The sequence below is a fragment of the Phodopus roborovskii genome, unplaced genomic scaffold (assembly GCF_943737965.1).
Source record: "Phodopus roborovskii unplaced genomic scaffold, PHOROB, whole genome shotgun sequence".
Lineage (NCBI taxonomy): Eukaryota > Metazoa > Chordata > Mammalia > Rodentia > Cricetidae > Phodopus > Phodopus roborovskii.
Window position 1 is genome coordinate 8,414,257 of NW_026126515.1, and position 23,514 is coordinate 8,437,770.

A 23,514-nucleotide genomic window follows, 5' to 3' on the forward strand; every position below is an offset into this window, starting at 1 on the left:
GTTGAGTGTTAGGCTCTGCCACGTTCCATTAAGCTGATGCTGGGAATCAGGATGCAGAGGGATTGGAGTAGGCATGCAGTCTCCCTGAGAGTGACACTTGTAAATGCCCTACTTCCTTTGTGAGGAGGGAAATAGCAACCTGGAGACAATGTGAAGATGCCATAATCTGAAGGGAAGGTTGGCAGAGACACAACCCAAGCATGAACTGACAGGCTGCAGTGTGCACGGCTCATAAGCAACCTCTGTGCTATTTGAGGCCTTTCTTTCTTTCTTTCCTTCCCAACTCACTTCCAGATTTCTACGTTAGCGGTGGGCTCAATCATTCTCCTCTCCCCACTCCGCAAAGTCTCTTCATCTACACTTGCTGCTTCCAACTGTAACATCTCTGAGTAGGTGTGGCCCCAGGGATTAGTCAGTCTATGTAAAGCAGTAAGCCTTACCCCTCTCATTCCCATGTAGTTGTGGTGCTGGTAACTGTCCCCAGGCTTCTGGAACAAAAAGGTACCATCATATCCACTCAGGTAGCCAGCAAGACCAATCAGCATCTGAAGAGAGAGGAATTAACAAAAAGATAAAATGTTCAGAAAAGAGATTCCTCTGTCCCTTGTTCTCTCCAGCTGCATGCACAGCCTTCAGTTTCCCTTGACAACTGGCCATAGAAATGCCAGTGAGACATTTTGTCCTGCAGCTGCTGTAGAGTAAAAAGTCTTTTGTCTAAAGAGCTTGCTGCTTGAAACAAACCCTCTCTTGTGCCACAGCTAAATTCTTGGGAATAGTGCAGACTGGTCATTTAGGGAGGAAAACACTCCATAATTTGAAGGGTGGGGTCAGTGAGGGGCTCATACATGAAGCTTTCTTTCCTTCATTTGTTATGCAATGAAACATGTCAGTGCTCTGGGAAGGTCCTGGGCATTTATTCTCACTCCTGGGAGACTGGGCTTCTACCAAAAGAAGAGGCTCCAAATCACAATGAAGAGGGAGGAAAGTAGCCAAGGAGCTACACATGAGGAATAAGGGACAGAAATAAGAAAGAGAATGCAAAAACAGAGAGAGGCATTTCTCCGGGGAGGCAGGGAGGGAGGGAAGAAGGGAAGAAAGGAGAGAGCAACCCAGCTGCTCTGAGCTCCACAGGTCCAGACACAACTGCTTGTCTCTATTGTTAAAAAGCAGACAGGAAGAAGCAAGGCTTTTCTACCCTGTCCTAGGCAGAACTATTACAGAACTAACTGTAAATTGGGCTGCATGTCCTACCTCTCTACACACCCTCCCTGGAGGGGTTCTGTCCCCATTCCGCAGCCTAGGCAGTCATGCTTCCTTGGGTCAACCTGACAGACTGCTATCCTTAATTCTCCCTGCCCCAAGACCTGAAGATCTGAGTCTACAGTTAGGAAGAAAGGCTTTTGTGAATACTAAAACTAATCCATTTTGTCTTCTCAGGGAAAGTTGTTTTTAAAAGAGTAAAACCAACTTTAATTGGTAGAATTTCTAACTGTAAAATGCTAGGGGACCAGGTCAATATGTATACTGGGAATCAAGGAAAAAGTTTTTATAGATTAAGCTCCACTAAGTTATAGTTCCTTTATGTAGTATATTATACTTCTACTTTCCTTTATAAAATTGAAAAAAGTTCACATGGCATAAATCAATAACTTTAAAAGTAGTTTTAAATACATCTATAAGGTTGTATAATCATCACTATGCCATTCTAGACTATTTCATCATCCTGAGAAGAAACCTCCTTACATCAGAACATTCTTTTTCTATGTGGGCGAATACTATTCTGCTGAAAGGATCTGCATTTGTTTATCCATCCATCAGCTGATGGACGCTCTTCTCCATTTCTGAACCCAGAGAACCCCTAAAAACACCAAAGATTTTCTATCAAAGTACCTGGTCATAGAATTCTGAGGAACTTCTGAAGTCTAAGAACTAAGTCCATACTTAACACTTGGCTCCAGTTCTTAGAAGCCATCTGCCCAGGTAAGAGACTGTTAATTACCACACACTTACCTTTCCCAGAGGTGGGTGTACATCAAAGAAAAAGGTGTGGTTGATATAGTAACTTCCCATTTTTCCAAAGTGAGTCTCATCCCAACTAAAGGGAAAACATAAAAATTTAACAAACCATAGTTAAAGTTACAATTAACACCAAAGTTCATGAGTTTCAAGCATGTAATATGCAGATTGGCTTAAAAACAAAACTTTGGACATTGTGATTTAAGGAAAATCTTTAAAGCTGGCTATCAACCTAGATCTCGATAATGAAAAAAAGTTAACAAATATTACCCAGCAGTTACCACAAATTTAAATGAAATATAGTTGTCTTCTATATCTTGAGTTCCTATCAACTTATCTGAAAGCAGCAGTGTTTTCTAGTTACATGGGAAGGGGTTTGTTAGGCCATGTCTTCCCAGTCTGCTAACTTCTCACTCTGAGGCCATTGGGTCTTAGAATGCCCATTGCTACACCCCCAGGCTCCTGGTTCGAGAGCCTTTAATACAAGAGTATTACAGCAGAGCCAACTGTCCATCAACCTGCTGACTCAGATCTGCCTGACCTGTTATAATGATCAGCTGTCTACAGAGGCCAAATTTCCTCACTAAGAGTATTTCTAAACTCCATGCCTAGCCTGTTATTTTCCAAGTACATATGTGAATCTAACACTTAACTTTCCAACACAATGTGAAGTCTTCTTCTGCCATAACTACATCAGCCTTTTCATGCCCTACATGAAGGGTTTACAAGGCAGCCACACCATCCAGCAGAGCCTGGCTGTTTGATATTTTCATTCTATAGCTCAAAAGGCTGGCTTTCCAGTGACTCTGCCTCCATGAACAGTCATCACTTCCCGATCACATACTCGTGCTTTTTCCAAAGAATGTTCAGGTCTCATCTGTTATTTTGAGTTCACTGGGCCCAGTAGATGGACAGAAGACTAAAGCTACTGCATCAACCAAGGATGCAATGAGGTACTGACAGTAAGATGTTGATGTTAAAGAGAGAATTAACTTCAGGGTAGAGTAAATCAGACCACAGGAAGGCCAGCTATTCCCAGTCCATCAGCTACTAATGTCACAACATGACAAAACCATGCTCTTCATGTCCCTCCCAGGGGGTATTAGGGTTCACTTCAGATAACACAAGAACAGGAACTGTGTAGACTTAGAATTCTATCACACATACTGGACACTACATTTTCTGTTAGTCTTGAAGTCTATTTGGAGACAGACTAACAGAAGGACATGGGATTTTAATTTCAGAAGTTTCTCCAATAAAATCAGTAGTATCATATACATTTCCCTTTGGATTTTACTACTTGTGTTAGGAAAGGCAGTTCTCCATGGCTCTCTCAGGCTCTTACAGCCCTTGTAGAGTATGCCAAGAATACAAGGACCTGACTCATCTATAATCAGGCAATTCTCTTTGCTGTGCCATGAGAAATAATTTCATTTGTCACTGATTTAGGACTTTTCTTCTACTGGCAGCAGGTTAAATCCTTAGTTTGCAAACACGCTAAAACATCCAAGACCTTGTCAACATGGGGCACAGGCATAGGCTGATGGTATACTTAGCTTTCTGAACAATAAGGGATAAGGGCCCTCAGAAGCTCAGTAGATACAAGAGAAGACTTGCTGGGACCTGGTGGTGAATGTTCTTACCCAAGTGAAGCAGTGGGCAACAAGAACAGCACTGTCTGCAATGTTCCTCTTACTAAACAAGCTTAATAAAGAAATAGGGCAGCAGTAAGGACCCTATTCTGTTATTCCTTCCTTTATCCCCACAACCCCTGCATTGTTATGAGAGCAAACCTTGGGCCTGTGCACACCAAACAAGTGATTTCCCATTAACCTACACCTCCAGCCCATCACTACCCTGTTATTCAACATAGCCCACCGATTAAAATGAGAGCTAAATGTGAAATGCCCCTCATAGACCCATGTGTTTGAACAACTGGAAGTGCTGTTTGGGAGATTATGGAAGCTCTGGGACATGGGGCACAGCTGGTAGCTGTTTCTGCTTTTTGGTTTAGCACTCTGCTCCCTGGCCCACCAAGATGTAAGGTACTTTGGCCTTAGCCTCCCACCACTATGGAACAAGGCACTCTAATCATCATGATGGTTTGCATGTATCCTCTGAAACTATGAGCCCAATAAACCTCTTCCCTGATGTGGCTCCTCTCAGGTATTAGGTCACAACATTGAAGAAATTAATTACTACATTGTTAAGATCAGCATTCAGGTGGCTGAGAGAGAAGGGTAGCTAAAAACTTTGAGGCTAGTCTGGTCTACACAGCAAGACCTTGCCTCAAAAAGCAAAACAAAACAAAATAAATAAAAGCCACTGAAAGATGGTTGGGTAAGCTGTGCCGTGTTCACTGGCTCAGAGCACTAATGCCTGATCCCTCTCCATCATTATCTTCAGCTACTTCAAAGAGGAAGGCCACATGTCCCCAAGCACACTGAAGACCATACACATTCCTCTTAGTATGCTAGGTAACTCCAGGAAGGAAAGGGACCTACACTCAGAGCTCTCGTGCGTAGAGACCCTGGCTCCTCCTACCCAGTCTCAAGGGACCAGGCGGAGGGGGAATACAGGAATTACTGAAGGCACTAAGGATTGCAGTATGTATAGAGCTAAAAGACAAGGGGCCTCTAAGCCTAGGGGCTCACTGGACAGAAAAAAGAACCCTGGGGAAGGAGTGGTGCCAAGTCAGTGAGGAGGTGAGGGAAGTTTTCTACCTCTCTAGTCAGTATTTCCCACACCCCATAAAATGACATGTTCTCTGGGTGGTACCAGATATATTAAGCTCATTAGTTGAAGGGGGAAAGAAGCCAAGTTTAACTGACTAGGTTTGAGCCAAGTTTTCGGTAATTAAAGTACCTTGTGGGTTGGAATCATGGGGCCATTTCAGTGTACTTTTGTTGGGTACCCACTGCTGAATGTACAGATTGGATTGATGTCAGAAAGTGTCAAAGGAGAGTGTCTCCTTCAAAGGACTGATGTGTGCAGAAGTAGCCCTGTTCCCTCTCAGTGGCCCAGGGGAAACAAATCCCAGAAAAAGGAAAGGGAATTCAGCTTTAAAGAGAAAGCTATGGAGATGGTAAAGAGTTTTGTGAACAGGAGGACCTGAGCTTGGATTCCCAGAAACCATGTAAAAAAAGAAAAAAAAACCAGGTGTGGTAGAGTGCTCATTATCTCAGGACTGAGTAGGCAGAGATAGGAGGACACCTGGAGCCCATGGCCAGCCAGTCCCAATGCACAGAGAGCCCGCCCCTCTCTTTAAAACAAAAGCAAAAGCAAAAACAAGGTGGGGACAAAGGAAAACAGTTTCAACTTCTATGCACACTGCACACACACACACACGTACACATACATGCAAGGACACAGTCACCCCCGCCCCAGACATACACACAAATGCACAGGTGCACACACACCCAGTAAGAACTGCTAGAAGACCATGAAACTAGTCACCAGCATAACAGTGCCACCTGCTGAACACAGGTACTAAGTACAGTCTTCTAAAAGGCAGTTAGTAACCTCTTGTTGAAAGGGCACCTAAGCCCCAAAAGCCTCAGGGCTCTCTGGCCCTCCATTTCCACTTCAGAATAGGTTGCCTTGGAGTTTATAATTAAAAAAGATTCAACAAGTGGGAGTAGTCAAGAAGACAGTCAACCAGGAGGCTGCTCAGTTCCACATAAAGCAGCGGGTGCCCCCTTTGGGAGAAACTACTTCCTACTCCACTCTGAAGCACGGTCACTACTTCAGTGGGCCCAGGACTCGAAGAGTCCTGCTTTACACTGCCCATCCCTGGCCCTCTGAGGGTTAGGCTAAGTAAACAGCTGGTACCCACTGGATGGCAGCAGCCATTCTGAGCTAAGGACAGCTGTGCTCAACAGTTTTACGTCAACTTGGCACAAGCTAGTCATCTGAGAGGAGGGAGTCTCAGTTGAGACAATGTCACCATCAGATCAGGCTCCAGGCCAGCCTATAGGATATTTCTTAACTAGTGATTGATTGATGAGGGAGGACTAGGCCCACTGTGGATGGAGCCATCCCTGGGCTGGTGGTCCTGGGTTCTATAAGAAAGCTGCTGAGCAAACCATAAAGAAGGAGCAAGCCATATGGAGCAAGCTAGTAAGCAGCTCCCTCCATGCCCTCTGCATCAGCTCCTGTCTCCAGGTTCCTGCCCTGCTTGAGTTCCTGTCCTGACTTCCTTTGATGATGAACAGTGAAATGAAAGTGTGAGCCAAATAAACCATTTCTTCCCCAAGTTAGGTGGTTGTGATGTTTCATCACTTTCATCACAGCAACAATAACCCTGACTAAGATAACAACTCTGGCTGCCTGATTGCAATCAGAGCTGCAGAGCTGGAGGGTCTGACATAGCACAGAAGACTGTATAAGAGACTCCAGACACTCTCCAGGGAACTAGAAACTGTCTGCCCACTGATGGAGTAGTCCTGCTTACTCAAGATACCCATACATCATACAGGATATAGCCTGATATAACTACACTCAAGCCCTGCCTGTAAAGCACTGGGTGTGAAAATATATGTAATATCATGAGCTAACTGAGCCCATAGGTCTCTGAAGCAGAAGCCACCATGGTATCCCTGGCTGCTACAGAATATTTGTTTACACTGTAAAGATATGCCTCTGCCTAAGGCACCGTCTGATTGGTTTAATAAAGAGCTAAATGGCCAATAGCTAGGCAGGAGAGAATAGGTGGGATGTCTGAAGGCGGGGGTGGGGGGGCTGGGAGAGGAGTCTAGGCATGAGATTTCACCAGCAGATCTATAGCAAGTTGGATATGCCATACTAAGAAGAGGTAACCAAGCCAGGTGACAGAATGTAGATTTTAAAAGTATGGGTTAATTAAGTTATAAGAGCTAGTTTGGGAAAAGCCTAAGGTAAGGCTAAGCTTTCATAATTAATAATAAATTTTCAGGCCATTATGTGGGCTGGCAGTCCAAAGATAGTCTAACAAGAAAGCTTGCTACACCAGGCTCCTGCCAAAAGCTGGCCTACTCGCTTTGAGTAGTGAGTTATCCACACTGCAGAGGGCACTGGAGTTATCCACACTGCAGAGGGCACTGGAGCTATCCACACTGCAGAGGGCACTGGAGCTATCCACACTGCAGAGGGCACTGGAGCTATCCACACTGCAGAGGGCACTGGAGTTATCCGCACTGCAGAGGGCACTGGAGTTATCCGCACTGCAGAGGGCACTGGAGTTATCCACACTGCAGAGGGCACTGGAGTTATCCGCACTGCAGAGGGCACTGGAGTTATCCGCACTGCAGAGGGCACTGGAGTTATCCACACTGCAGAGGGCACTGGAGTTATCCACACTGCAGAGGGCACTGGAGTTATCCGCACTGCAGAGGGCACTGGAGTTATCCGCACTGCAGAGGGCACTGGAGTTATCCACACTGCAGAGGGCACTGGAGTTATCCACACTGCAGAGGGCACTGGAGTTATCCGCACTGCAGAGGGCACTGGAGTTATCCGCACTGCAGAGGGCACTGGAGTTATCCACACTGCAGAGGGCACTGGAGTTATCCGCACTGCAGAGGGCACTGGAGTTATCCACACTGCAGAGGGCACTGGAGTTATCCACACTGCAGAGGGCACTGGAGTTATCCGCACTGCAGAGGGCACTGGAGTTATCCGCACTGCAGAGGGCACTGGAGTTATCCGCACTGCAGAGGGCACTGGAGTTATCCGCACTGCAGAGGGCACTGGAGTTATCCGCACTGCAGAGGGCACTGGAGTTATCCGCACTGCAGAGGGCACTGGAGTTATCCACACTGCAGAGGGCACTGGAGTTATCCACACTGCAGAGGGCACTGGAGTTATCCGCACTGCAGAGGGCACTGGAGTTATCCGCACTGCAGAGGGCACTGGAGTTATCCGCACTGCAGAGGGCACTGGAGTTATCCACACTGCAGAGGGCACTGGAGTTATCCGCACTGCAGAGGGCACTGGAGTTATCCGCACTGCAGAGGGCACTGGAGTTATCCACACTGCAGAGGGCACTGGAGTTATCCACACTGCAGAGGGCACTGGAGTTATCCACACTGCAGAGGGCACTGGAGTTATCCGCACTGCAGAGGGCACTGGAGTTATCCACACTGCAGAGGGCACTGGAGTTATCCACACTGCAGAGGGCACTGGAGTTATCCACACTGCAGAGGGCACTGGAGTTATCCGCACTGCAGAGGGCACTGGAGTTATCCGCACTGCAGAGGGCACTGGAGTTATCCGCACTGCAGAGGGCACTGGAGTTATCCGCACTGCAGAGGGCACTGGAGTTATCCGCACTGCAGAGGGCACTGGAGTTATCCGCACTGCAGAGGGCACTGGAGTTATCCGCACTGCAGAGGGCACTGGAGTTATCCGCACTGCAGAGGGCACTGGAGTTATCCGCACTGCAGAGGGCACTGGAGTTATCCGCACTGCAGAGGGCACTGGAGCTATCCACACTGCAGAGGGCACTGGAGTTATCCGCACTGCAGAGGGCACTGGAGTTATCCGCACTGCAGAGGGCACTGGAGTTATCCGCACTGCAGAGGGCACTGGAGCTATCCACACTGCAGAGGGCACTGGAGTTATCCGCACTGCAGAGGGCACTGGAGTTATCCACACTGCAGAGGGCACTGGAGTTATCCGCACTGCAGAGGGCACTGGAGTTATCCACACTGCAGAGGGCACTGGAGTTATCCACACTGCAGAGGGCACTGGAGTTATCCGCACTGCAGAGGGCACTGGAGTTATCCGCACTGCAGAGGGCACTGGAGTTATCCGCACTGCAGAGGGCACTGGAGCTATCCACACTGCAGAGGGCACTGGAGTTATCCGCACTGCAGAGGGCACTGGAGTTATCCGCACTGCAGAGGGCACTGGCTGCCTGCCCCTAAGACACTAAGTGTGTCAGGACTCCACTGATGTCCTCATCAGTGCCTCACTGCTGCTGATACCGTCTCAAGTTCCAGAAGGGCTGCAGCTCTGGCTCAATGACTCTGGATAAGTCACTGTGGTCCTTACAATTAATGTCATTTCACCAGCTTTCCAAAACATCTAGTCTGACAGTGGTGCCCCTTTTTGTCACAATGGCCATCAAACAATGAGGCAACCGTCAAGGTAATAAACAAACAACCCATGCTCTCATCATCCATAAACAACTGATACTGTCAAGCACTGGACAGTTTCCTCAGAAACCAACTAGAAAGGGTTCTGACTGTCCCCACTGCTTTCTCCTGGCCTACACACTTAAAAACAGTCTGGTCCTTATGGGCTCATCCCCACAAAAATTCATCTCCTCTTGACTACCAACTGGGTAATTATCAGGAAAAAAAAAAAAAGGAGTAGAGCTACACAAAGCTGCTTAGGAAAGCTGAGGTCTCCATGCCCATGGTATGCCCTTCTTCTTAGAGACACTCTAGATCAGCAGAGAAGGATAAGGAAAGGTGACAATACTCTAATTCTAATTCTCATTTCGTCACCTGGATTGTCTTACTGGAGCCAAACAGCCTAAAACATAAACACAATGACACTTAGCTGAGTTCAAGTCTCTCCACAATGCCCACCTGTGTCAGAGAGAAGACATAATAGGTCTCTGTGAGTTTTCAACCAATGCCTGTGGTAAAAAACGTCTGGAAAAAAATAGGGTATGATGGGAGAAAAGGCAAACAGAAATTGGCAACATTCAGATGGGTCACCTACATTAAGTGGCAGCTGATGACAGTACCCCAACCTGTAGCTGGAAACAGAAAATCTCATGTGAATAGGAATGGACAGTCTTGAGCTACTCTGATGTGGCTGATGACATTGGTACCAACTCCTAGTTCCTAGTATGTGTGCTAATGCACAGATGGCACAACTTTCTGTTTATCTCACTCTATAGGGTGTATCATATACTCTTCTCTAAAGTACTAGGGACCTTAGTTATGCCCATATAGTCACTGAGGCTTCAACTACTCAATGATACTGCTTATAGGGTTTAACCAAACCAATGCAGTGGAGGCCTACATCTAATCAAATGATGATCCAAATAAAACTGAACCAAATGAATCTCTTTAGGTAAGATGTTAGTATATAGGGACTAGGCCACTGAATGTCTCTCCATTAGACATGGGAGGTGCACCGTTTTAATGAAGTGTTGTAATTATTGGCAATGATGCCAAAGAATCGATCTAAACTGCTATGCACAGGTCTTAATGGATGGCTTATTACACTTAGACTACATTCATGCTGTCTGAAATAAGACTTGCTGGTCCCTTGCCAGAGCTTACTCATAGGAGGCTGAATCCAGGACCTGGAAGGACCTAGCTGAGGTAAATACCAAAGGCTGGTATTATCTCGCTGCTTGGAGTCTAATTGACAATAGGCATAATTAAATACTGTATGAAACAAACTGAACTGATTTGGTCTCTGCCTCTGTCAGCCATGCTAGCCAGGGTAGCTAACCAGGATATTAACTAACATGAAACATCTGTTAGAAGCCCAGGCAGTACGAGACTGAGGGGTGATAAAGCCTGTTGGGAGAGAAGTCCTCCATCAATGTCTTGCACATTCATACATGGGCCAAGAATGTTCCTAGAATGCCCTGACAGCATTTTACCTGGGCCATTTCTCAGGGCTGTGATTGCAACAAGCAAACCTGAGAGATATGGCAATGTCTCCCACTAGAACATGGTGACTTACTGCTTGTGATAAAACAGAGTTCCCAAACTTGACATTCTTTGTTCCTTATGCAACCCACTGCAGGTGCAGTTATCTCTTTAGGCATGCGATATCATCCAGTGGGACTTGGCAGGAGGTGAGGGAACCTAACTCCAAAGATGCAGATATCCATTCTGCTTCCCGTGATGAAGTCCTCTGAGTCTAACCCAGCAGTTACATTTCCCAGCAGTCATGAAACAGCAGTGTTTCACAGCTGATCTATTACTTTTCTAGAAGAGTGGCCCCGAGAGTGTGCTTGCTTGCTTTCTTTTTGGTCAGTAAATTCCATTTGTGATACCTTCTATACTAAGTTTGTTTGGTGAGATAGAGAAAATAAACATGACTTCCAGCTAACGATCAAGTTACTCTGTGGGCTAGAAAATGAAACTTAACCCAGCCTCAAGCCAGCATCTATATCATACAAAATAAAGCCTTCTAGAAATTAATTCTATTCTCACAGGACCACACCAGACCTGTTGCCCGGAATCTCTGCCACCATCCCTTGATACCCAAATTGTCTTTACTCTATAGGATCAAAGACCCTTTTAGGGTTTTACTTTCTTTGAAAAGCAGGCCTTGGGAAATTATGTACTATGAATTTACTATTTTCTTAGGAATGTACTTATTTTCTGAGTGGCCCCATTTGAAAGTCAAGTAGTCTAAAAGACGTGAGAACCTCTTCTGCAAACCCTGAGACCTACTAGCCCCTATCAGAGCAAACTTATTCTTCTCAGAGACCTGATTTACAGAGACGCAACCCCAAGCCTCCCCTAAAACAACAGCAAAAACCCTCAGTTCCCACCACAGACTTATCGCGCCTCCGGTGAATCCCGCCCCCTTCGTGCCCTCAGGCCAATCAGAGGGAGGCGTCCCTCCCTCTCAGTTGCCATGGTGCCCGCCAAGTTCCCTTCTGCCACCTACCAGACGTGCGCCGGCTGATCTAGCCGGTGAAAGCGGGTGACGAAGGACAGCAGCGTCACCACAGCCAGCGTGGCCCACCGCCCTGCCGTCTCGAAGCGCCACGAGCTCCAAGCAGGCCGTTTAAGGCTCCGTGCTGCAACCTGGGGGACCGTGTCCCGGCCCACGGCCCTGGCAGCCTGCGGCGCGCAGCGGCCCCTCCGGGGCCGCAGCTCTGAACCCGCTAGGCCGCCGCCTATAGCCGGCGGCATCCTCCCCTTCCTGAGGATTACCCTCCGGGCGGGAGGCGCGCTGGGTCTCGTCCGCAGTCCCGTCAAGGAGTCATAGGAGGGCGTCTCGAGGTGCCCTGGGATTTGTAGTTCCCTCCGCTTGCCGCGGAGCGCCGGGCCCCGGGCTCTGGGCGGGGCGGGAAGTGTGGTGGCCGCCCGGGCCGCTAGGAAGCGGCCTGAGGCGTAGAGCATTGCGGGAGGCGGAGGGACGTTAAGGGCGGAGAGACCCGGGACGGCTCATGAACTACAACTCCCGGCAGCACGGGAGGCGGGGCGGGGCCAACACGACGGAGGGCAGCCCATCTAGTCCGACCCTCGCTCTCTGGACCCCGCTAGGCCTGTCATCTTCTGGGCCCGAGAGCTGACTTTCTTGGCTGGCCGACGTGCGAGATGCAAGCCGGGAAGGTCTGTGCCGCACCTCCGGGGTTGAGGGTCACTACTTAGAAATAGGGAGAACAGCTGGGGGTGACGGGAGGGTCCTGAGGGCGCGCCCCTTCGCCCGGCTCCACAACGACTCCCGGCGTGCTGTGCGCCGGGTCACTGTGCACCTGCGCACTGGCCGCCGAACGCTGAGGAGTCTGTCTGGTACAGAGTTGAGAACGCTAAGGGGCTTGGCGTTCTGGGTGGCGTCCAGGAGCAGCAACCTTGCCTGCTGCGTATATACTGAAGAGCTGAAAACCCCAGATCAACCCCCCCCCCAGCCTTAGCTCCTAGACACTGTGTTGTTTGTGTGCAGCATGCCTAGGGCTAAAGCTGAACAAAAAGGAACTCCAGAACCCCTAGCCTCCTAGATACTTGGTTCCTGGGGACTGTTTAACCGCAAAAGAAACTCCCCTATAGTCTCTAGGAAATTCAATTCTGGAGAATATTGGTACAGTAGGCCACCTGCAAACCATAGAAACCACAGAATGTTCCTTCCCAGCACCGACCTATGAGAATAAACATGACTTTGAAAAATTTCTTGATTTCTCCCCAAATGTCAATCAATCAGGAGCCCACCTGCTCCCTCCCTCCCCCCCCCCCACCTCCGCTGATGTAACCCTGCACTTTTTCCTTTAAAAAACATAGCAATAGACTAAGCGGACACTCCCTCTGGAACTTGCTAGACGAGGTCCCTCCCGAGGAAGGATAGAGCAATCAATAACCTTGTGCATTTGCACTGGTGGGTCTGTCTTTGGGGACCTTCGTGACCTGGGCACAACTTTCAAACGTTTGCAATTCCCTTGGTGCACCTCTCAGCCTGCCTGTTGGTCCAGGCATGCACCAAGGGGAAGATGTGACACTTTTCGTCCTTTAACAATCACTTGTCGTGGCTTCCCAGGTTTTTTAATTTTGTCTTTGTTTTGTTGGTTTGGTTTTAAGAAACGAAGTCTTGCTATATAGTCCACCTGGCTTTGAGGTCTAGACTCTCCTGCCTTTCAAGTCACTACTACAGCTTCCCTGGTTTAAATCGTCCACCCTAGACCACTGTATTTAAGCCATTGGTGGGACAGGGCTGAGAATCTGTTTATAGTGAGTCTCTCATGCTTAAAGTTTGAGGCCCGTTGTGTGGGAAGATGGTACAAACTGGCACTTAATCAGGCTAATGTTGTATAGATTTCCCACATACAGATGTGATTTTTCTGAATTTTTATCATAAAAGAAATGGTATAGAAACATCTGGCAGATCTCTGTGAGTTTGAGGCCAGCCTGGTCTACAGAGCGAGTTCTAGGATAGGCTCCAAAACAATACAGAGAAACCCTGCCTCAAAAAACAAACAAACAAACAAACAAAAACCAATCAAACAAAAACAGCTGGGGAGGTAATGTGGCTCTGAAGTAGCGCCTAGCATGGCCTGAATCTCCCACAACTGCAAAACTGCAAGTAAAGTTAAAATTGCCAGAATAATCAGAATGCGTTTTTGAGTTGGAAACAATTCTTCTAGGCGCACTGATTAAATGGACCTTCTACTTGGTAGTAAAATGTAACTGTGCAAGAGCAAATATTACTGGATGGTGCTTAGCTGTTATTTCTCTTCCCATGGTCTCCTTATCTGTGATCAACCTTGGTTCAAAGGAAACCTCGGTTACCTGGAAAAGTTCAGAGTCAAAGTTTTAAATGGCAAGCCTTTCCCAGTAGTATGATGAAATCTCACACAGCAGTAGGCAGTGAATTGTTCCTTTATCTAGTATATCCATGCTATCTACACTACCCACCTATTAGCCACTTAGTAGATATGTTAGTGGTTAGATAGTACAGTGCTTGTGTGAGTAACCCTTGTTTTACATACCATTGACCTCAAAGCTCAGGAGTAGTGATCTCAGCGATTTTATGATAGAAGTTGTTGTAAATTATTAAAATTCCATTTCGTTTTTATTGGTAATCTTTTATGGTGTCTATTTTTTTTTCAATCAAACCTTAGGTATGTATGTTTGTGTGTATGTAATGGTTGGTATCAGTTTGACAGGATCTAGACATAGGAGACCAGCCTTCAGACACACTTGGGAGAGAGTTTCTAAGTTAGGCTAACCTCTGGTCATATCTGTAAAGGGTTATCTTTATCAGATTAATTGATACGGGAAGGTGACACACTGGGTTGGATCTGGGCCTATAGAAAGGGGAAGTTAGCTGAGCAACATCACACATTCATTGTTCTGTTTCCAGCTGTGACTAGGGTGGTACCAGCTGTTTCAGGCTACTGTCTTAATTCATCTACCCCCCCCATGATGGACTGTATCTTGAATTATAAACCAAAATAAGCCGTTTTTCTTTAGGCTACCTTTTTTCATGGTATTTTATCATAGCAACAGGAAAAGAAACATATAAGGTAATGTATAAGAAAAAAATAGACACAGGATTTGGGTAGTACACGGTTTCAGGCATCCCCTGGCAGTCTTTGAAGGTATAACCTGCAATATAAGGCTATGCCATATAGTTACCACTAGATAAGAACAAAAATTACCTAAGAGATTTGGTTTCCTCCTTAAGAGCCATAAGGAGAATAGTAGCAACGACCCTGACTTCGGTCACCCTTGGTGCAGTCGGTATATAACATGTTTGCCACTAATCATCTTTGCAGGGCCATTGGTACTGTGAAACCCAGACAGGGCCCTTGTGAATCACCATTTTGCAACCTCACCTTTGTGGCAAATGGGCATATCTGCTATATTTGGAGCCTGTCCTGGAACTAGCTCTTACAGATCAGGCTGGTCTTGAACTCACAGAGATCCGCTTGGATCTGCCTCTGTCTCCCAAGTCCTCGAATTAAAGGCGTTCGCCAGTGCCCAGCTCCTGGCACCGCCCAGCTCCTGCCACCTATTCTTATGAAGCCATCTGGAAGTGGAGAGCTCCGAGGTGGTAGCAAAGCATCAATAAATAAGAAGCTGCTCCCTGCCGGGGATGAAAGGAGCTGCTGTCATCGTTTTAGGGCAGCCTTTTGTTTTATAAGCAGAGGAGCTAAAGAACAGAGAAAGCAGGGATCCGGCTCACTGCTTCCTGAACCAGGTCTGCCCACTTTGAGCCCATTTCACCAGAGACTTTATGTCAGAGCCACTCTATACTCTATGCCCGAGTGTCAAACTTGCCCCAACCAAGAATAAAAGGACCCTCCCACAAGGTGAAAAGGACTCCTGACCAGAGTCCAGGATCCTCTGGTGCCTGTTTAGCCCGCTTTCCCATTGGCTGCTGGGACCCACCCCTTTGGGTTCCTCCCCCTGCCTTGCAGCTCTCTGAGAGACTTTCCCTTGGGAGACAACAGCACTATGACTGACAAGGTAAGGCTAGCACTTGAAAGCTGCTTCCTCTAGAGCCACACTTGTACCTCAGGAACTCAGGGCAGCACTAAGACCTTGACAGCCTGAGCTGTCAAGATGCGTGCCCGAGTAAGGAGCCCCGGTAGGATGGGAGGAAATGGAGCAGAAATGGGGTTTGGGCCTTTCGCGTGGAGACTGGTGCCAGCTTCCAGCAGGCCCCTATGGCCGGAAACCCAAGCCTAAGTTAATGTCCACCCTCATCCTCTCTCTCCTCAGCCTGTCCTCTATTCCTATTTCCGAAGCTCCTGTTCATGGAGAGTTCGAATAGGTAAGAGCTTAGCTTCTGGAGGGGTGGGGGAGGGGTGGGACCGAGGGCTTCACCCACACACATACACCTCCCGCCAACCAGCGTCCCTGTTCTCCTGTGGTCTCTATCTCTGCACGGCACTTTCACACGGAGAGTCCAACAAGAAGACAGTGGGAAGAAGGGGGTGTTTTTCCCCTCCATGATGCTCCCTCTGTCCCACTGCACTCCAAGGCCCCTTAGCAACCATGCCCAGAGTAGGTTTGCAACATCGAGAGGTCCCTGGTAACCGGCAGCGGAGCAGCTGGCCTCCCTCTGTTCTTATTTGATCTGGCTAATCAAACAGAACTGTTTGGAGTTCACCACAGACTTCAGGAGAGCAGGAACTAGAGCTCTCGCTCGGCCTTAGGCTCCGTCTGACCCCTCACTCCTCCAGTGAGCACAACTGTTGGCAAAGGTCACTGTCGTAGCACTGTGTAAAAAACTCTGTGCCCAGCGCTTTTGTGCGCTTGATTCCTCCTCGATGGTCATAGGAGAGAGGGACTGTTAGTGTCCCCATTGTGCAAATGAGACAAGACACAAAGGTTAAGTCACTCGCCCTCAGTCCTGCAGCCGCTAAGAGGAGCACCGTAGTCTGGCTCAAGGCCATGCTCACTTGCTTTCATTTGGCACCAGCAATGGAACAAAGAGCCTTGACCACGCTAAGCTCTCACCCTTCCAGGAAGTGAGACCCTTAGCCCTATCCCACACTTGCAGCTACTACAGTGCTGCTTGGAGTGCTCACTTGCGAAACTGAGGCAGAGAAACTCATTACTTGCCCAAGGCCATATACTTGACCATCGAATGTGGTAGGATCTGCACCCAGGCAGCTGGGTCTCCAGTCTTGCCCTAACTGCAGAGCCATCATCGGTGACTGTCACCAATCCACAGTCCCGGATTCCAGAGACTCTACCATGGCTGAGCCAAAGCAGGATGAGTGCTGTCTTTGTAGAGCCTCTCTCAGACTAAATTGATTTCACTCCAAAGTAGAGCTGACCAGCAGGGAGGAGGCTCCTGGCGTTGCCCTGGGAGGGATGTCTTTGAGAGTCTGGCCAGAAGTCATCCCCTAACTCCGCTCTGGTCTCTCCTAGCTCTGGCACTGAAAGGCATTGACTATGAGACAATCCCCATCAACCTCGTAAAGGATGGGGGGCAACAGGTACGGAAGCTATCCCAGGCCCACAGTATGAGAATTGAACCTTGAAGAGGTATCAGATGGAACACTGGCTGCGTCCTGGAGGGAAACCTGTATTTCGTGGTTCCTGTAACCTAGGAGGCTGCTGCTGGTTCTCCTGGGCAGCAGTGGGAGCCACAGGAAGGGCTCAGGATATTGAGATCAGTGCCTGACTTTATGAGGATAGGTGATAAAGGGACCTTTCCCTGTACTAGGCCTTCTCAATGGATGACTGCGGTAGGACCTGACGTTGTAGGCACATTAAAGGGTACAGGAAGAAAGTGGGCGGTGGTGGCACATTTCTTTACAGTACTCGGGAGGCCGAGGCAGCTAGATCTCTGAGTTCCAGGATAGGCAGGGTTACACAGAAAAACCCTATCTCAAGGAGGGGGTGGGGGCTTGACAGGTGGATCCCCGGAGATTAGGCTGGCCTTAGGAGCCACGTTCTTCTCCAAGGATGAGAAGTATGGATTGATGTAGGCCTACGGTGTTCCTACTTGCTCAGTCCTGCTTTAGGCAAGTCAAGCTAGGACACCTAGACCACCAAGGCTTTGTCTCCACAGTTCTCTGAGGAATTTCAGACCCTGAATCCCATGAAGCAAGTGCCAACCCTGAAGATTGATGGAATCACCATTGGCCAATCAGTGAGTAGAGAGAGCTCGGGAGTGGCAGGGCTGTGAATGAGAGGACCTGACATCTCTTCCTAACCCACAAGTGAATAAACTGCAAGCATAATAGGGTCTCAGTGCGTATATGGTAGAGGGAAAGAGAGGAAGGCTGAGCATGTGGAGAACCAAGTTCAGCAAGGTCCCCAAAGGACCTTTACCGTGCTTCAGTTATGGCGAAGGAGATAGCGGTACCATTGGGAAAAGGTCATTTGCTGGCCTCTGCCCTGTTGGGGTCCAAGGATCCCAAGCCCTCTCCCTGCCTCATGTTCCCTCTGGACAGCTGGCCATTGTGGAGTACCTGGAAGAGACTCGGCCCACCCCACGTCTCCTGCCTCAAGACCCAAAGAAAAAAGCCATTGTGCGCATGATTTCTGACCTCATCGCTAGTGGCATCCAGCCCCTTCAGGTTAGGCACTACTACATCTGCACTCTTGTCCACCCCTCACTCATCCCTTCATATTCACTGTGATTGGGCCACGGTGAGGTGGGTGAGGGAGGCAGGCGTGGGCAGGAATCCCAGGAGTCTGCCCCCACGCCTAGGAGCAGAGACGTGTGAGGTGGGGAAAGAGGCAGGGCGGCAGGCCTGGGTACAGCCTCCAGCTCCGTGCTGGGAAGCGCCCGCTCATCTTGTCTGTGCCATTATACCCTGCTTTACCGTGCTTCCTAGATAACTGCATTTTAGGTTTTCCTTTGCTTGTTACAAATTGAAGGGTTATGCAGCCCTTCATTAAGCAGGTCTGTCGGCGTCATTTTTCTAGTGATTTTTCATCATTAGTAATAAATTATTTTAAAATTAAGATACATCCGTTTTCAGACATAGTGACTCTATATATTCAGTAGATCAGCACAATGTAAACAGCACTTTTCATAACCACTGAGAAACCATGAAAGTCTGTGTAAATTGCTTTATTGCTATACCTGCTGTTTCCCTTAGTCTAGACCTAAATCCCCAATTCCACAATATGCCAATATTGGGATTCTTAAAAGGTTTTAATTTTGTTTTTAAAGTAAGTTTTCACCTGTAAAACAGAAAGGCAAGTATTAAAACCATTTATCCGTGCCAGCTTCTCTTCGTAAGATAATGGCTCTTAAAAAAAAAAAAGGAGCAGTCACTTTTCAGGGCGACACAGCTAAGTAGTATCAGCAGGGACCAAGCTTAGACCTGTGCCACCACTCCTGTGACACCTTGCTGTTGCTAACAATGGGGATTGCACCTTAGTCATAATCCCTGGAAGCCAGTCCAACACGCCCACACACCTGCCTCACCCCACTCCAAAGTTGCCATATCCCTCGGGTCTGTCCTGTCCCTGTCCATCTGTCTATCCGTCTGTCTATCCGTCTGTCTGCCCATGCCCCAGCCCTCATCCCCAGTACCACACAGCCTCTTTTGAGGAGACCAAGTAGGGGAGAGTGTTCGGTGTGAGAGACATAGGCCTTGGCTTGTGGCCACGTCAGCCATGCCATCATCCTATGCCCCTGTTCTTGTACATTGCTACCAAAAGTCACGTGGCTTTCAGGATACTTGGGACAACTGAGGTAGCCTAAGAAGGTGGCTACTTATAACTTCAGAGACCTGATGGAAGGAAGGTTCTGAATAGCCCAGAGGCGAGTGGGACAGGTAAACAGCTAGAACAGATGGACACCGAGCTTCCATGCAGAGGCTTGACAGAGGGACAAGCCTCAAGGGGACAGACTCAAGCTGGCTTCCAGAGCAATCATTTCTTTTTTTTCTCTTGAGCTGTGCAGAACCTGTCTGTCCTGAAGCAAGTGGGACAGGAGAACCAGCTGCCTTGGGCACAGGGGGCCATTACTTCTGGCTTTAATGGTGAGTCCCTGCTCTCAGAGAAATGACCCTCACACAGGTGGCTCTGGGCATGTGAACCAGCTTCGGAGGCTGCTCTGGTCTTGAGAGTGGGATGTCTGAGAGGACCATGGGCAGGAAGGTAGTGGACTGGGCAGGTCCCCAAGGATGGCTTTAAGTTCCAGAACTTCTGTGAACCCCAGACCTAGGGGCCGATGGTCCCACAGTGTTTGTTGGTGGCCCAACCTCTATTTCACTGACTGCCTGTCTTCAGAATGCTAGGCTGTCTGTGAGAGCTGTTGCCTTGGCCAGCTGCACGTCTTATCTATTCTGAGAATAGACTGAGAAGCCATGGGAAACATTATTCTTAGTCCTGGCTGTCATTCCCTACACCAGACTCTGCCCTAGACCCCAGCCTATCGCTGAAATGTCCATCTATTTCATAGCTATGGAGAGGCCGCAGTGTAACCCTGGAGAGGATATAACTATTACCCATATGACCTCCCCACAGCTCTGGAGCAGATTCTGCAAAGCACAGCAGGGAAGTACTGTGTAGGGGATGAGGTAAGTGTCCTCAGACCTGCCCACTGTGGCCTTCATGCTGACTTCAGGCTGTCATTCTCCCACTTAGACTCAGTCATCTCCTTATCCTAAGGAGATACCTGAAGGGAGACCTGGGACCAGCCTCTTGGTACAAACCTCTGCTCTAGGCAGGTCGAGTGTGGAAACACCTCAGCTCACTCCTATACTGCCTCTAGAGCACTGGTTCTCAACCTGTGGGTAGTGAACCCTTTGGGGGGTCAGTTAACCCTTTCACAAGTTCACGTGTCAGATATCCTTCACGATTCTGAACAGTAGCAACATTACAGATCTGAAGTAGCAATGGAATAATGTTATGGTTGGGGTCGCCACGACATGAGGAACTGTGTTAAAGAGGCGGAGCATGAAGAAGGTTGAGAACCATTGCACTAGAGGTAATGTGAGGTATCCAGGCCAGAAGAGCACACTCCTGAGTCCGTGAAGTGGTCCAGGCATCAGCTGGGTTAGACTAAAGGCCTCCCTTCCTTTGCAACCAGGAGACTGTAGGATTAAGGAGCCCTTGGCAACTGCAGACTAAGGCACTGGGCCTGTGGTAGTCTGGTTCCATGCTTCCTTCTCTGCTAGGAGTCCTCACTAAGTCTCTAGTGGTGGCAGCTTCAGCGAGTGCTGACCACCACCAACGCAGTCAGGCCTCCTCTAGCTACCACAGGGTTGGTTGTCAGGGAAACCAGAGCATGGCATGGGAGAAATGCTACAGCTCCAGGGGACAGGGACAGCTCCAGAGGAGACAGCGAGGGCATGATAAGGACGTTGGGAAAAAATGGAAGCAGACAAGAAGTTGGATTGGTAACCCTGGTTTGGTCAGCAGGGGACACAGCTAGTCTTGCCTGAGAGCCTGGGGTGATTATCCTTGCACCAGCAGGGGACACAGCTAGTCTTGCCTGAGAGCCTGGGGTGATTATCCTTGCACCAGCAGGGGATACAGCTAGTCTTGCCTGAGAGCCTGGGGTGATTATCCTTGCACCAGCAGGGGACACAGCTAGTCTTGCCTGAGAGCCTGGGGTGATTATCCTTGCACCAACTGCCCTGGCCTTCTTTCAGGTATCCATGGCTGATGTGTGCTTAGTGCCCCAGGTGGCAAATGCTGAAAGGTAAGACAAAGCACTGCCACCTTCCTTCATGTCCCCCTCCCGTCAGGGCCTCCACATCCACTACGGAGATAACATCTCATGTGAACCCTTCTTTAGCTGCCAGGGAGCCACTGTACCAGGCCACACCAGGTGCTCTGGCTTAGCATAGACATGGCAGAAGGATCACCGAAATGTCTCTACCATGCCCACTGTAGCCTGAGTGGTCCTTTATAGACAGCCCTTGCTCCAGGGAGGAGGTGGCTTATCTAAGGGAAACACCCCTAAGAATACCTGCTCCCTGTACCCAAATGTGGAGTGTCTGCTTAGAAGTGAGCTCTGTGAGTTCCCTCCATCGGCCTGCTGGGCAGCGTCATCCTTGCTATTTAGGATACAGACATGTGCAGTGCATTCCCTCCACTACGAAGCTAGTAACGTGGGTGACAGGACAGTCTACACAAATGCCTAACCCTGGGGTTGACAGCAGTCTTTGCTTAGAGAAGAACAGAAGGTGAATGATGGCAGACGATGGCACTCCACACCCACCCAAAGCTTCCTAGAGAATTAGGCACCCCAGGCGGCAGGGCTGCTTTCTAGCCTTGCATGGCAACCTCTGAACCACATCCAGTCCTGCCTCTGCTTCCCCCACTGCCCATGGCAGTGTCTTTGAAAACCTTGGCTTACAAATGTTTCTCTGCCACAGGTTCAAGGTGGACCTCAGCCACTACCCTACCATCAGTCACATCAACAAAACCCTGCTGGCCTTAGAGGCTTTCCAAGTGTCTCACCCCTGTCGACAGCCAGATACACCTGCCGAGCTGAGGGCATAGCTCCCAAACCATGCCCCATTGGTACAGGGAAGGGAATCGGGCTCAGATACTGGGTAAGCTGGACAGGCTCAGAAATGAGTGAATTGTAGCAGAGGACTTAAACTTGACCCTTTCCCACAGGAAGTAGCAGAAACTCTTGGAAGTCCGTGACATTCTTTTGAGGCCCCCAGGATTAGTTTTCTCTAGAGAAATGAAATTAGTAGGATATATCTCCCATCAACTTCATCTTGCCTTAATCCTCTCATCTGCCATGTTAGGATTGAGCGTGGGCAGACACATGACTGCTATAATGGCTAATGCTGTCAGCTTGAAAAAAACCTAGTCACCTGGATGAAGGGCCTTTAGGAATGTCTGTGGGGGGTTATATTGGGAGACCATCATGAGTGATAGTGGAACCCTGGGATGGTGGAGGATCCCCTGGGATGGTGGAGGATCCCCTGGGATGGCGGAGGATCCCCTAGGTAGAAGATTCCAGAGCCTGTAAAAGCAGAGAAAGAGCTGAGCACTGTTGCGTATATATCCGTTGCTGCTTTCTCCTGACTGGATGCAGTGTGATCAGCCACTCCCACTGATGCTGTGACTTCCCTGCCATTGTGGATTGTAACCTGGAACTATGAGTGAAAATAAAACCTTTTGTCCTTTATGCCGCGTTTGTCAGGGTATTTTATCACAGCAACAGAGAAGAAACCAAGACCCCTGCTGTCTGTGGTAGGGCAGCCATGAAGATGACATAAAGATGCCGGTTTAAAATGCCTGGCAGATTTACCTAGGTGCCACAGGGAAGCCTGAACTCCTCCTTATCTGCTCTTATTAAACGTGACTCCAGAAAGCATTTACACAGAGTTTAGTCATTAGTTGAAGGCAGGCCTCCAGTGCATCCCATAGGACTGAGCCGGGTCCCAGAAGATGAACTTTCCCACTCACCGGAAACCATGTCTGGACACTGTAGTTAGAGTCTTGTTGGCCTTTTGTTCTTCCTATGGCAAGCTTGGCTCCTGACACCAAAGGCAAGGAAGAGAAGTAAACACAGCCTGCTGGACAGAACTGGACTAGATCCAGGGAGGGAAGAGTTAACTAGCACCAAGAGTGTCTAGTGACCAGCTGAGTTCCCAGAGCAAAGCATCGCTGTGTCGACTGCAGTGGCAATCAAAATGACCTTTTGTGATCCAAACCTGCTATTTAACTTCTGCACTGCTGAGGTTAAACAGGGAACTGAGGTCTGTGTGTCTTGTCTGAGTAGAAGCAATTGTTCTCAATTTCCAGGGTACTCCCTTCCTCATTCTGTTCCCCCTTTGTGGCCTCTCCTCTTAGATTCCATGGGCTCTGAGCTCCGGGATGACCATTCTTTCTCCCAAGACAGCATTTGTCTCAACAAAGCCAGAGAGAA

The 23,514-nt window shown here is 48.6% G+C and overlaps 2 protein-coding genes across 3 annotated transcripts in view; one reads left to right on the top strand and one right to left on the bottom strand.

The window, feature by feature from the left end:
- The window catches only part of Pomt2 (protein O-mannosyltransferase 2), a 44,673-nt gene extending 32,488 nt beyond the window's left edge, over positions 1-12,185 (bottom strand). Inside the window, exons 1-3 of the mRNA XM_051196105.1 lie at positions 11,647-12,185; positions 2,011-2,095; positions 441-545 (exon numbers count right to left, since the gene is read on the bottom strand). Coding sequence (XP_051052062.1) covers positions 441-545; positions 2,011-2,095; positions 11,647-12,104 — 648 coding nt within the window. The 5' untranslated portion in view covers positions 12,105-12,185. The remainder of the gene's footprint in view (positions 1-440; positions 546-2,010; positions 2,096-11,646) is intronic.
- Positions 12,182-22,770, top strand: Gstz1 (glutathione S-transferase zeta 1). Of its 2 annotated transcripts, none has more exons than XM_051196106.1 (9): positions 12,182-12,317; positions 15,921-15,972; positions 17,079-17,146; positions 17,725-17,805; positions 18,110-18,235; positions 19,576-19,654; positions 20,142-20,194; positions 21,272-21,321; positions 22,001-22,770. In XM_051196106.1, exons 1-9 carry the CDS (start codon positions 12,303-12,305, stop codon positions 22,125-22,127), a joined length of 651 nt encoding a protein of 216 aa, XP_051052063.1. In that variant the 5' UTR covers positions 12,182-12,302; the 3' UTR covers positions 22,128-22,770. The 2 variants fall into 2 exon arrangements, with proteins under 2 accessions (XP_051052063.1, XP_051052064.1); XM_051196107.1 differs by lacking the exon at positions 12,182-12,317 and adding an exon at positions 15,522-15,665.
- The last annotated feature ends 744 nt before the right edge of the window (positions 22,771-23,514 follow it).